The following is a 15284-nucleotide window of genomic DNA, read 5'->3' as shown; positions in this document are numbered from 1 at the left end:
AAAATAGCATAAAGCAACTCTCCACAGGCCACTATTAGCAATCCCCAGATTTTAGAAAGTTTTTTAAAAAAAGGACTAACTTTTGCCCCTCGTCTCTCATTAGGGGGTCTGTTGATGTGTCACGCACAACTCCAATGCCTTGTGATTATTTTTTGCTGAAGACACTTATTGGTTTACTTGTTATCTTAAGGGTGTCATTTCCTGCACTAACGTTGGTCCAAAAATGTGTTAGTGTCTAGAGGGCCATGAATTAGGGAGCGGGGTCCAAAAAGCCTGACGTCTGGCATAACCAGACATCAAGACGAGCTGAGCGGTATATCATATGTGTGCGGGGTTTTCTCATACCGTTGGGAGGCGCCGTTCATAAGGGCCAAATTTCTCCCTGGGGACAAATAAAGTTCTGTCAAAGTGATTTCGTAAGTAATTCTTGGAAAGAAGGGAAGAAAAATGGATGATTATTTACACTTTCATAACCGCATCTGTAACATTTCCTTTAGTTCTGAAGTATGAAATGAATTTTACTTAAAGAGTTTGGCCCGCCATGTTGCTGTTACAACCATCGGGTAGCTCCTCAATTGTCATTGTTAACATTCACATTGCTTGATGGTCTTCTGTGTTTCGCTTTCAGATTATTGACCAGCTTGAACTCTCCTTCCCGCTCAGGTAGGTCTGCTTGTCTTCTTCTTTTGAACTTGTGGGTCTCCGTTCTGCTGTGATTATGAGACTTGGGGGTGTGAGGGGTCTCCGTTTAAAGCACTTTTATTGTAATCACCTGGTGGAGCTTATGAATGGTTATTATAACTTTTTTATCCTTTTATTTTAGTAAGATTGGCATGGTGGCATAGTGCTTAGTCTCACAGCTCCAGGGTTCAAACGCCATCTGTGTTGAGTCCTGCAGTCCACTGCATTCCAAAAGACGTACCTTTTAGTCAAATTAGTGAATCTATTTCAGCCAAACGGCAGTGTTTTGAGAATGTTATGAGTGCAGTTGAAAGTCAGAGCTATTTATATAAAAACGTTCACATTATTTACTGTCAGGTAAACTCGTTCTTCCATCATCTGAGCCGCCTCCATCCATCCGCCAATCTGCATGAAATCTTCAAATAAAACAATGAGCCTAAGATGCCATTTGCTGAATGTCCCTAAAAGACGCTGGCAGTTCTTGTCATCCCGTGTCTACACCTGCTTAGCAATTCTGCTGAAGGGAGTCTTTTTTTTTTTTTTAATTTTATTCCCCCCTACTAGCTGTGAGCCTCCAGTAATCATAAGGAGAAATATGCACTGGCTCGCTGTCCAAATGCAAAGTATAAGAAAACAGGAAAAAAAAGTGACCAAACAAAAAGAAGCCTTCAATGAAAGAATTCTTTGTGTCTGCTCTCCCCCACAGGAATGTGGATCGGCCCGAGCTGTGCCAGATAACTCTTTATGACTTCCAGAAGTTTCTCCAGTTGGATCAGGAGGTATTTCAATGCTCTCGGGAGTTTCCGGCTAAGTTTTTCCCGCCCACTGCTGTGGCCTCCTGCTTTGCCTGCTTCACCTTTTATTTTATTTAAGATGGGAGGGAGGAGGGAAGGGTGGGATTAATGTATGAAGTACACTGTTGGTGGTCTTGGGTTTTACTTTACAGTTTTATAGAATCCTCCTTTTTTTTTTTAACTGAACATTTGTAGTTTGCTCTTGTGCCTCACAGACCCCGCTTTGAGGGGTTCACGTTCATTCAAGTTTGTTTCATTCAATGACGTGCAGGTTAAGTGTAACTCCATAGTTCGTGGTTGCTGGGACTTGTACAGTGTGAATTCTGGATCTAATTGGCCATTCTTTTTTATCATTTAGTTCTCTGTTTTGAAGTCTCAAATCTGGACAGGTCATTCATTTCATTTTTTCGTTTTAATTTTTATATTGTGCTCTCTGCTGAGTACAGCTTTGGTCTTCTTAAAGATATTTACAGCTGCATTACTAATGCACTCAAATTCTTCTTCTTCATCTGTGGGGGTCATCTTCTTCCATATCTTTCTGTCCTCTCCATCTTGTTCTGTTATACCCATCACATGCATGTCCTCTCTCACCACATCCATAAACCTTCTCTTAGGCCTTCCTCTTTTCCTCTTCCCTGGCAGCTCCATCCTTAGCATCCTTCTCCCATCATACCTCTCATCTCTCCTCTGCACATGTCCAAACCAATGCAATCTTGCCTCTCTGACTTTGTCTCCCAACCGTCCAACCTGAGCTGACCCTCTAATGTCTTCAAATTAAATGATTAATTGTAAACCATACAACATTTAACAAAAGTAAATCATGACACTAGAAAGTCCATTAAGGTTATTACTGAGATATGGCCAGTTGACATTCCTGAAGAACATGAACCTGTGAGTGAGGGGTCCACAGTCTGCTAGTCCTGACAATCGTGATCCTTCTTTGGGGTTAGGCTTAGGGTTAGATGTAGGGTTAGCCCCTTCTTTGGGGCCGTTCTCATTCACAATCCTAGATTTTGTGTTTCCTGTAAAAATTAATGGTATTATTTTTTTTTGAATTGGGTCATCTGGCACCATTTCAGGATGAGCAAATCTTGACATGTCCTCAGACTGGACTGGACTGGACTAGACTAGACTGGACTGCCAATACTGATGCTCTGTGTAAGAAAGGACAGAGTCGGTTATACTTCCTTACAAGGCTGGTGTCCTTCAACATCTGCAATTAGATGCTGCAGATGTTCTATCAGACGGTTGTGGCGAGTGCCCTCTTCTATGTGGTGGTGTGCTGGGGAGGCAGCATTAAGAAGAAAGACGCCTCATGCCTGGACAAACTGGTGAGGAAGGCAGGTTCTATTGTTGGCATGGAGCTGGACAGTTTAACATCAGTGGCAGAACGACGGGCTCTGAGCAGACTCCTGTCAATAATGGAGAATCCACTGCATCCACTAAACAGTATCATCTCCAGACAGAGGAGCAGCTTCAGCGACAAACTGCTGTCACTGTCCTGCTCCACTGACAGACTGAGGAGATTGTTCCTCCCCCAAACTATGCAAATAATGCAAAGAGTACGCGACACGTGTTTCGCCCTAATTCTGGTAGGTAACCACCCATACAATCAGATTGTGACACAGACTACGAATGCAATGAATGTAATTACCCCGATCTACATACTGTCAAATAAACGAACCACACGCTGTGGCGCAGCGTTAGGGGCTTCGCCTCTAGCGCTGACATCCGAGATACGATTCCCGTAAGGGAGTGCAATGAGTGTGTACACCTGATGAGCCCAGAATTAGGGCTTTGCATTATTTGACATTAAACTATTTCAACCATTCTATGATCTGCTTCTCGCAACTGAAGGAGGGCACTGTGGCAGATGTTAGCCGACTTGCTGACCAACCACATGTGTTATGTGGTAGGCAACCACCCATACAATCAGATTGTGACACAGACTACGAATGCAATGAATATATATATATATATATATATATATATATATATATATATATATATATATATATATATTCATAGCATTTGTAGTCTGAACCTCGATCTGATTGTATGGGTGGTTACCTACCACGTAACACATGTGGTTGGTCTGCAAACATCCCACACGCCGTGGTGCAGTGCAAAGAGGCTTCGCTTCTGTCACTGACTTCCGAGGTTCAATCCCTGTGAGGGGTGCGGTGGAGTGTGTATGCCTGATGAGCCCAAATAAGGGCGAAACATGTGCCGTGTACTCTTTACATTATTTGACAGTAAACTATGTAATATATATATATATATATATATATATATATATATATATATATATATATATATATATATATATATATATAAAATCCTAAGCCTAAAAGAGCAACGAGTTTGTGCAACGATTTTATGTAACGTTTTTATGTCACATTTTTTGTCATGCTTTAAATCGGGCTTATTTTAAAACCTACATATATATGTTTGGTATCATTCTTTTCAGAATTTATTGAACTTTAATGTGATGTTGATAGATGTTCAGATTCTCATTTCATTTTTAAATTACAAACTAAAAAATATCAAGAACTCACGTCCCGCGAGACGAGACTTAACCAAGAGTGCCAAGAGATTTAACTACACCCAGGTCCGGAAATAAAAGACAAAGAGTAGGACAGCTGCTGTACAGGCTCTTAAATGTTTGAAGCGCCATGCGAGATGCAGATCAAACAGCACGGCAGCAGCAGCAAACCAGCAGCTGATCGAGCAAAGAGGATGTAAAAAAAAAACTGTATTTGTTTCCTATTGTATCACCATTTAAGAGGGGTGTTCGGAGGAGCGAATATATATATATATATATGTGTCGCGTACTCTTTGCATTTATTTGACAGTAAACTATTTCAAACATTCTATGATCTGCTCCTCACAAACTGAGGGCACCGTGGCGGATGTTAGCAGATTGCTGGCCAACCACAAGCGTTACCTGGTAGGTAACCACCCATACAATCAGATTGTGACACAGACTACGAATGCCGTGAATGTAATTACCCCGATCTACATGCTGTCAAATAAACGAACCACACGCCGTGGCGCAACGTTAGGGGCATCGCCTCTGGCACTGACGTCCTGAGGTTCGATTCCCGAGAGGGAGTGCAGTGGAGTGTGTACGCCTGATGAGCCCAGAATGAGAGCGAAACATGTGTCGCGTACTCTTTGCATTTATTTGACAGTAAACTATTTCAACCATATATATATATATATATATATATATATATATATATTGTGATGGATGGCCGGCGAAAGTTTCTGGCCGTCACCCCCAGGCCGCCAGGAGGAGCTCTCCCGACAGCATGGATGTACCCCGAATTCCAGCTGGGCCTCATGGACTTTGTAGTTTCTATGCACAACCCTGCTGGATACCTTGGGGACCACCGGGAGTCGCTGTAGGGAGGCTGTTGGACTCTTACGTGCCCTATAACCTGGAAGTACGTCCTGGTCACATGAACAGGAGAAATGACGTACTTCCAGGTTGAAGAAAAGGACTTTTACCCTGACCCGGAAGTAATAAGGACTTGTGGACTGTTGGGCAGGAACACCTCGGGTCAGGGGGTATAAAAGGACTCTGGGAAAGCCCAGACACTGAGCTGAGCTGGGAGGTAGGGTGGCTAAGTGTCTGGGAGCGGAGGAGAGAGCATTGTGATTAGTGAAGAATTGATTTATTGTATGAATAGTGTGGAGTGGAGGGTGCTTTGTGCACGTTATTATTATACAATAAATAATAATTGTACTTTTACCTGGTGTTTGGAGTGGTACCTGAGGGTTCAAGAGGTTGATAAGAGCATCTATTGCTACAATATATATATATACATATATATATTATTTTAGGTTTTTGTCTTAAAGGATTCAACACAGTGGGTCTCATGACAGGTTGGGGTGTCCGCTTTCATTCAAACATTCAGACATCTCAGGCGGCTGCTTCTTTTGTGGTCTGGCGCCCCCTGACTCACCAGTACAAGAAAACCCCACATGTGATCTGCCATTCAACCTGTCGTGATGTTTAGCATTGCAAGACATTCAGCTGTTTGGGGTCCAAAATGCACAAAATTGGACAAAATGGACAAGAAGCACAACTTTGAACCCCAGCCAGGGCAGAACTGCTGGCTGAAACATGTTGCCTGGGGTGTGATCTGTTCATAGTGTGTATTAGGATGTCCTCCCATAGGCTGTCGCCATTTTCCTAGCTTTGGAAACTGGCGAATTTTGAAATGTCTTAGTCATATTATTATTATAATAAGCAGGTGATTTTGCCATTAACAATGATCTTTGTGGGTAGAATTAGTCAAGCTGCAGACCACCCTGATTTCAAGTCATGTTATCCAATAGTGCGATAAATGTTAGAAAAATAACATTATCTAAATCCTGAGCAAGGGTTCAAACTAAAAGCATGGGGTCTGATTGTTAAACAATGAATGAGCTTTCCAAAGTGGGCTGCTGAATGTCCAGAAAACTGAGAAAACTCGTAAATGAAATGCTCTGTAGAAAATGTAAATGTCTGATAGCCTTATAGCGACTTCTTAGTGCTTAGTGCTTTAACTCCTTCTAACTGCTGTGGTGTCCCCCCTCAGGAAGGCTGGGCGAGTGACCTGAACAAGGTGCGGGATTACATGTGCGTTTACTTGAACGAGACCCAGAGGCAGAGTGCTGAGCCCACCTTGCAGCTGGATGAGGTGAGTATCCTCCGCTCGCAGTGCATTGTGGTAAACCTGGCTTCAGCTAACAGGAGAGGTGAAGAAATGCTGATGGGTTTGGGAAGGTAATCCAAACACAGTAAACAAGAGTTTCAAAACTCTTTAAATATATTGTCCTGTGAAAAAGTAAGTACACCCCATGGTAATTGTGGACTATTTCATCCTATTTGAACAGGCAAACATTAGATATTCATACAAACAGTGCCTACAGATAAGGGTGGTCTACTTGATCAAATGGCACATAAAATTGGCATGCTGTTTTCATTCTCATAATCTAAACTGACAAAAATGCAGATTTGTCATGTGGAACAAGTAAGTTCACCCCTACATTTATCGTCACTTCAGTTCCATCAAATTTGAATCAAGTGTTCCAGATTAACTCCTTAAGATGGGCCCTGTCTTATCCAAACCACAGATATCAAGGGTCTGGTGTTCTTTTTTCTACTGACGTGTGTGGTGTCATCAGCCCTCAGAAAGAAGGTTGTGAATGCCTGGGAGTCTTGTGAAGGATTGAAAAAGATAACCAAATTTTTTGAAATCAATCATTCTACTGTAAGGAAAATCCTCTTCAAGTGGCATGGATTTCAAATCGCCGGTGACTCGTCCAGGACTGTCCTGCCCAGCAAATTCAGCCCAGGAGCTGACTATGTGACTCTAAACGAAGTCTCCAAAAACCCCAAAATTTCATTGTTGGATCTGTCGATAACTCTTGTAAACGCTGGTGTCAAATCTGAAAGAGACTGCAGAAATTTGACCTGCATGTGAGATGTGCCAGGAAAAAGCCGTTGCCATCCAAAAACAACACCAGGGCAAGGCTACAGTTTGCCACTGAACATCTAGACAAAGACCAGGCCTTCTGAAACAATGTGCACTGGACAGATGAATCAAGGATGTAGTTGTTTGGCCACAGGAACAGTTGACATGTCTGCTGCCATCTGAAGACCACAGTTGAGGGAAAGAACCTCATACCAGCTGTGAAGTACGGTGGTGGAAATGTTACGGTCTGGGCTTGATTTGTTGCTTCAGGGTTTGGGTAGCTTGCAGTAATCAAGTCAACTACAGTACGAATTCTGCATCACATCAAAACATGCTTGAGGAGAATGTGAGGGTATCCATCTGAAAGCTGAAGGTGGACCTTTCAACAAGATAATGACACACTAGCACTCTAGCAAATCCACCAAGAAATGGAGGGATATGGAGTGGCCTAATCAAAGCCCTGACTTAAATCTCATTTAAATTTGATGGGGCGGGGGTTGAATTGGACAGGACATGCAAGAAAACCGTCAAACATTTAGCAACTAAATGAATTTTACATGGAGGAGTGTTTAAAAAATAAGTCGATGTCAGAGACTGGTGACCAGTTATGCAAAGCATCTAACAGAAGTCATTTCTGATAAATTCGCAATACCAGCTTCTCAGGCAAAGGGTCGACTTGCTTGTTCCCCAGTAGACCATCACATCTATTGATATTTTGTTGACTCAAGTTTTTCCATGAAGATCTCCTTTTTTCTTGTTCACATATGTTCAAAAAGTCAACGACTTCCATGGGGTGTACTTACTTTTTCACATGGTTGTATAATTGTACAGCATTCATCATCTCTACTGGTCACATAAAAAGTAAGTCGAGCATTTCAGTGGCTTCTTGCTGGGTTCAGTGACTTTAATTTGTTTTGAGGCCTCTTTAATATGTGGGCTCAAGAAGCCCAATTGGGGATTCATGTGTGTTTAAAGCGGAAATTTCATTTGTTTCATTTATTTTATCCTCCATTGTCTTAACCCAGAGTATGACCCGAGTTCACAATTCTAAGTGTTTATGGTTAAGCCCGAGTCAGACTTGGGGTGACATGTAATGATCCACTTTACAGTGTTAAGCCCGACTAACTCTCAGGACAGTATTCTACTGCCACCAAGTACATAAAATAAAATAACATAAAAGTCATGAATACTTCTATGCATTTTGCTACTCTAAGGTAACTCATCAATATTCAAGAGTGGGGCGGAGTTTTCAACCTAAACACAATGGCATATACCGTATTTACTTATGTAAGACGCGCTCCCTAATTTTTACAAAGAAAATCGCGAAAAAAATTTTTGCCCCGTGTATGACGCGCATTGTGATTGTATAGGAAGTGTTTAGGGCACGTTTTCCACGAAATGCCCTTCTGTTTTTGTTGCATGACGAAAGTTGTTCTTTCTTCTGTTGCGCGAGCGAGCAAGCACAAGAGAGAGAGAGAGAGAGAGAGAGAGAGAGAGAGAGCACAAGTGAGCGAGAGAGAGAGCAAGAGCGAGCGAGAGAGAGAGAGAGAGAGAGAGCGAGAGAGCGCAAGCGAGCGAGAGAGAGAGAATGCGAGCGAGCGAGAGAGCGCAAGCGAGCGAGAGAGACAGAGCGCGAGCGAGCAAGAGAGACAGAGAGAACGCGAGTGAGAGAGAGTTCGAGAGAGAGAGAGAGAGAGAGAGCGCGAGAGAGAGAGCGAGAGAGCGCAAGCGAGCGAGAGAGAGAGAGCACGAGCGAGCAAGAGAGAGAGAGAGAGCGCAAGCGAGCGAGAGAGAGAGAGCACGAGCGAGCAAGAGAGAGAGAGAGAGAGAGCGCAAGTGAGCAAGAGAGAGAGCAAGAGCAAGCGAGAGAGAGAGAGAGAATGCGAGAGAGAGAGAGAGAGAGAGCGCAAGTGAGAGAGAGAGAGAGAATGCGAGAGAGAGAGCGAGAGAGCGCAAGCGAGTGAGAGAGACGGAGCACGAGCGAGCAAGAGAGAGAGAGAGAACGTGAGTGAGAGAGAGCGAGAGAGAGCAAGCGAACGAGAGAGTGCGTGAGCGAGAGAGAGAGAGAGCGAGAGAGTGAGCCCAAGCAGAAGAAGTAAACATTACAGAAAAAAATTTCCTCGTGTATGACGCGCACCTGATTTTCTAATGCTAATTTTTGGGAAAAAATGTGCGCGTGGTACACGCGTAAATGCGGTATTTATAAAGCTATAAAGCCAGTTTTAAAACACACGGAAGCTGAACCATTATTTGAATCACGTGAAAGTGATGACAATGTGAACTGTCATGGATGGTGAAACTGAGGTGTACAGCACTACACAACTAAGCTTGGTGAATTCACTGTGGTAAATGTACACAAAATGACTGTGATCAAGTGGAAAGACAAGAAAGATGTTAGCCCCCTAAGCACTGATCACAATGCATCAGCTGTCAATGTTCGTGTCACTAAGCCTCGTGCTACCATAGGCTACAATAAAACAAGTGGTGCCTCGATCATGCAGATCAGGCACTGACATTCTACCTTTTCATGCACAAGCAACAGAAAAAAATATTCTAAGAAAAGTGTGCAAAGAAACACGCTTCTACGGTCCCGACTGTGATGCCTTTCCTACTGTATATATGTTGACATGTTGATATTTATAAGCTTCTGTTACACATAATAACATTTTTCTTGAAAAAAAAAAATCAGCCTTTTTGACTAATATTTCTGGAGGTAAACATAACGTAAAGGAGGCTACGTGATGCCATTTTGTTCACTGTAACAAACATTACATTCTCAAGCCCACTTAGTTCAGTTGAACTGATGAAGCCTATCCCAGTAACACGGAGTGCAAGGCAGGAATCAAACCTGGACAGGGCACCACCAGCCACATTGGGGGTTCGCTGAGATGCATATACACACACAACAACTACATTTATTTCTATCGCATGTTTTCGTACAAATGATGTAGCTCAAAGTGCTTTACAAGACAAAGAAACAAAAATGAATAATGTAAAAATAAGAGTAGGCAATGCTAAGTAACAAATAATAAGGTAAGGTCCGATGGCTGGGAGGACAGAAAACACAAAAAAAAAACTTCAGAGGGCTGGAAAAAAAAAACAAAATCTGCAGGGGCTCTGAGGCCACAAGACCACCCAGCCCCCCCCGGTCATTCTACCTAACGTAAAAGATCTAAATAAGTCGTCGTGGTTTTCAGGCTTCACGTGGAAGAATCAGACAATGATGGTCATGTGGACATCTGGCCTTCAGTCCATCAATGTAGGGACATCACGGTGCTTTGAGCAGGTGGTGGTGGTGGCGCAGATTGGCACAACAGAAAACCGGAAAAAGAGCAGCAGAGAAAGTAGGGGTTAGTATGGACAGTGGAGCCATAAAAAAAATATTAATTCAATGCATACACAGAATAGTCCTGCGGTGGGTTGACACCCTGCCCGGGATTGGTTCCTGCCTTGTGCCCTGTGTTGGCTGGGATTGGCTCCGGCAGACCCCTGTGACCCTGTGTTCGGATTCAGCGGGTTGGAAAATGGATGGATGGATAATAAGCAGACCCTCATTTGAAGATCTAAGGTTGCGATTTGGAGTGTAAGGTGAAAGGCATTCTGAGATATAGGATGGAGCAGATTATTTAAGGCTTTGTAAACCATAAGCAGAATTTTAAAGTCAATTCTAAATGGTGCGGGTAACCAGTGTAGTGACATCAAGACTGGTGTGATGTGCTTGGATTTTCTTTTCCTAGTTAAGATTCTGGCAGCTGCATTCTGCACTCTTGTACCAGATTGATGTCCTTCTTGGGTGGTCCTGAGAGGAGTGCGTTACAGTAATCTAGCCAACTGAAAACAAATGTTCCAGAATCTTGCAAAGTTATAAGAGATCTGACTTTTGCTGTATTTTTAAGTGAAAAAATGCTGTCCTAGCAATCTGATTAACATGTGATTTAAAATTTAGGTCACAGTCATTAATCACCCCTAAGGTCTTTACCTCTGTCTTGACTTTTCAGCCTAATGATCCAGTTTCGTTCTAATATCCTCACTTTTTGCCAATCACACACATACACAGAGCTGTGATTGGCTGTTGCCTGTGAGACCTATCCCGACTTGTGTCCTCGTGTTTTCCTCTAAAATTCAAGTAGATGTGACTGGCATTTCCAAGTTGTCCCTGTGTGAGTGTGTGCTTGTGTTTGTGAGTAGGCCTTGTGATTAACTGCTGTCCTCATCTGAATGGGGTGCTGCTTTCTGCCCAATTCTGCCAGAATGGGCTGCAACCCCAAGAGTCTCTAAACTGGATTAAGCAGGTTTGAACTTGTTCTGTTGTGTTACATTATGCTGTAAACGCAGCAACTGAAATCACAGTGTTGTGTCATTTTGGTTTATCTCCATAGCAGGACTGAACTGAAGACCATTGCCTGTACTCGATCGCCTACAGCTCTCTGAAATCAAACCTTTTTAGTTTTTTATGTGCAGCTGCTCCATCACCAGCGAGCCTCTTACAGTTTAACGCCTGCCACAAATTGACATGAGCTTCATTTAGTCCACCAGCACATGTGGGCACAGCAGCTTCCTTACTTGTAACAAAGTGCCTTTCATGGCCTGGTGGCGTGTGGGTGGAACCATGCGACCACAGGCGTTTAAAAAAGTTGAAAACAGTGACTTGAGTCAATGGGGAGCTTTTCTGCATCCTGCACTCTAAATGGTCTGCCTGCTTGGAATAAACACAACTTGTACAAATGAGACAGCGATATTTAGCATTGCATGCGTTTTTCTGCTTCAGGCTTTAAATACAAGGTGGCGCAGGGAAACGGGAAATTTTCAATTGACGTTCAATGCACGAATAAACAGATCACGAAATACATTTAATGATGAAATGTATTGTACAGGATATGCAATTAATGATAGTAATCAATATTCATGTTATGTTTTGAAGAAAAATTCATGAAGGTGTTGTCCATTTCTCCGTACACATTCTGACAGCCTGTTGTGGAAATTCTGCATTGCTCGACATAACACGTCAAGGAGAATGCCGGCGATTTCCTCTTCAATCCTGCTTTTTATTTCAGCAATGGTTGTAGGATGTGTACGGTACACATGGCTTTTAAGATGACCCCACAGAAAAAAATCACAAACAGTGACATCTGCGGATCTTGGGTAGCCATGGAATGTCACCGGTGCGTGAAGTGACGTGCCTTCCAAACAATCATCAAATACTAGAAAGTTGATTCAGTTCATCTGGACATGGTTCTTTTCCATGGGAGATACGTTACATCACTCATCCAAGTGACTTCCTCAGTCTCAGTTGACTGCAGGTTTCTCCAACCTTATAAACAGTACCTTTGCATAATAAGCGAAACTAGCACCGTTGACTAACAATGGGCCTTGTGATCAATGACATGCAAATTGTCCACTGATCAATGGCCATGAGTACCATTCACAGAGAGTTCGGGAATGGCTGCAATCACAGCATTGTAAGATGGTGAAAGATGTACCCTTAGGCCCCCTCCTCGGTTCAGAGATGGTTGTTCCTTTTTCACGTAAATGGCCTCCTTGACTCCTCGCTCAAACCAGCGTTCCTCCCTGTCCAGGATGTGCACATCTTGGCCAGTGGTTGTTTGGTTTCCCCGATATATAATTCACGGCAATCCTCTTGGCACTCAACTGCGTAAACTATATTACTCTGTCTGTGCCGGGGCACCCGGTCCTTGGGGTGGACCGATTTTTGCCGTAGCGCGTTTTGGGGTTTGAAAGCCACTGAGACCTGGTGTTTTGAACTAATGCGTGTCAGCTGTTCCAATACTCCTGACACATAAGGGATCACCAAAGGTTTTCGCTTAGACAGCAGTTGTCCTTCCTCTCTCCTGGATTGCTTAGAGCATTCTTTAGGTGTCTTCCATGCTTTGACAAAAGTCCAGCTGGGATAACCACTTTTACTCAGGGCCTTTTTGATGTGATGTTCTTCTGCTTTCCTGGCTGCTTTGTCTGTGAGTATGGTGTTTGCTCTGTATTGTAGATTGCAGCCATTCCCCAACTCTCTGTGAATGGTACTCATGGCCATTGATCAGTGGACAATTTGCATATCATTGATCACACGGCCCATTGTTAGTCAATAGTTCTAGTTTTGGTCATTATGCAAAGGTACTGTTTATAAGGTTGGAGAAACCTGCAGTCAACTGAGACTGAGGAAGTTACTTGGATGAGTGATGTAACGTATCCCCCATGGAAAAAACTATGTCCAGATGAACTGAATCAACTTTCTAGAATTTCCTTACCTGAATTATTGAGCATGCATCGAGACAATCGTCAAATAGCTGCCATCGATTCTCGGGCAGTATGCGAAGTGGCTCCGACCTGTTGAAACCACATGTTTACGATACTCAGATGTACAAAGTTTCAAGGATAGCAACATACCGAGCGGATGTAACTGTGGTTGCAATGCCCTCCTCATTTTCAAAAAAGTAAGGGTCTATGACACCATGCAATGACACAGCACACCATACTGTAACCGTTCAAACACAACCTAGGGACTTCTTTTTTAAGGCTGAACCCGTTTCTTCAAAAATTACGCACCCATGTTGTAATCGCATGAGCAGATGGGACACGATAATGACATCCTAACTGGTAATGACACCAAAATTCCCTTTGCGCAACAGTCACACTATCACTATTCTTATAAAAGGCTTTCACAATGAATGCTCGGTGCACACCACTCCAATGCTCCATTATAACTAATGTCAAGGGGATCTAAACGAGGTCACATTGGTCCCAAACAACTGCCGATGCCCACTGGGTCGCCAACACCTAGTTTCAAAATTTCCCATTTCCCTGTGCCACCCTGTATAAGCCAGTTCACGGCATCTTCATAAAAATAAGAGCATCAATGCAAAAGCATCCACCCATTTTCTTCACCTTAACTGTCTAATTTTTTTGGTGAGCAATCATGGCATCCTTGGGTGCAAGGTGGGAGACCACTCAGAAAGAAAGATCAGTCCTTCTCACTGGCGTGAGGGCCATTTAGAGTTTGAGGTTGTAGTTAAGCTGACCTGGACATCTTTGGGGACTTCCACCAATATGACATACATAAATCATCACTCGTGCAGCCAACTGGTTTTAGATGTTCCATAATTTGTTCAAAGGAGATCACCTCTCTGCCATTCAATTGATTATCATAGTCTAATTGCACTTCTGTATCTGGAAGGCCCAACTTGTGGCGACTCAGTATGGTGGTCTAACCTACACAATGAAGACAAAAGAACACTCCTAAAAATTCGACAGACAGGTGATTGAGAAGCACAAGTCATGGGAGGGAGGCAAGAAAATGTCCAATTCGCTGAATACCCCCTGGAGTTCAGTTAAATCAATCATGAAGAAATGGAAAGAGTATGGCAGAGCAGTAAATCTGCTAGAGCAGGTCATCTGCAAAAAACTGAGTGATGGTGCAAACAAAAAAAAAAAAGAAGATAAAGGAGGGAGGCCACCAAGAGACATCTGAGAAGTTGGAAGGAATTACAAGCTACAGTGAGGAACTTCTGGAAGAAAACCTGATTTAGTCTGCAGGAAACCTGCACCTCAGGAGAAGATTTGTATTCCAACAAGACAACAACCCCAAATGTAAAGCCACAGCTACACAGGAACGGCTGAAGAACAACAAGATTAATGTCCTGAAATTGAGAATTTGTGACTGGACTTGAAAAAGGCTGTTCGCTCAAGATCTCCATGCAGCCTGACGCCAGTTTTACCCACAAGAATGAGAAAGAAGTGCTGTGTCCAGATGGGCAAAGCTGATAGAGAGAAGAGACCGACTGAAACTGTCATGGCTGCCAGCGGTGCAGCTACTCAATAATGACTTTGGGGGGTAATGACATACTGTATGTGATTAATTATTTTGTCTTTTATATTTGTACTTAATTTAGTATGGAAAAAGATGCTCTGCTATGGCAACCCCTAACGGGAGCAGCCGAAAGAAGAAGAAGAAGATTTGTACTTAATTTAGACCACTTTACAGAGATCCGCTTTCACTTTAACATTAAAGATTCTTTTTCTGTTGGACAGTTTCAAAAGTGCCACATTAAATCTACTGGGATTGGGTAACAGTAAAATGGGAAAACGTCAAGGATTAACACTCGACAACTGTCTTGGCTTGAAAAATGGACATGTTTGTTAAATTTTGAAGCTTTGTCTCCATGCCCCATACCCTCCATTGTAAAGCGCCAGAGCATGCAAGATAGTTTTTTAAATTTATAGAAAGCACTTCACTTTAGAACACAATTTTGCATGGCAAATGCATATATAGCATGTTTGTCAACTTGAAAAATTCCAAACCCATTCTGTAAACTAGTTAATTTATTTCAGT

At 42.8% G+C, this 15284-nt stretch overlaps 1 protein-coding gene across 2 annotated transcripts in view; it reads left to right on the top strand.

Annotated features, from left to right (window-relative positions):
• The window catches only part of LOC114653748 (1-phosphatidylinositol 4,5-bisphosphate phosphodiesterase gamma-1-like), a 217117-nt gene that overhangs the window by 128508 nt on the left and 73325 nt on the right, over window positions 1–15284 (top strand). For both annotated transcript variants that reach the window (XM_028804243.2, XM_028804244.2), the window contains exons 7-9: window positions 629–663; window positions 1388–1460; window positions 6065–6166. In XM_028804243.2, coding sequence (XP_028660076.1) covers window positions 629–663; window positions 1388–1460; window positions 6065–6166 — 210 coding nt within the window. The remainder of the gene's footprint in view (window positions 1–628; window positions 664–1387; window positions 1461–6064; window positions 6167–15284) is intronic.

The sequence above is a fragment of the Erpetoichthys calabaricus genome, chromosome 6, assembly GCF_900747795.2.
Source record: "Erpetoichthys calabaricus chromosome 6, fErpCal1.3, whole genome shotgun sequence".
NCBI classification, from domain to species: Eukaryota; Metazoa; Chordata; class Cladistia; order Polypteriformes; family Polypteridae; genus Erpetoichthys; species Erpetoichthys calabaricus.
Note: the sequence above shows the minus strand (reverse complement) of the source record. Positions and strands in the feature narration are given on the sequence as shown.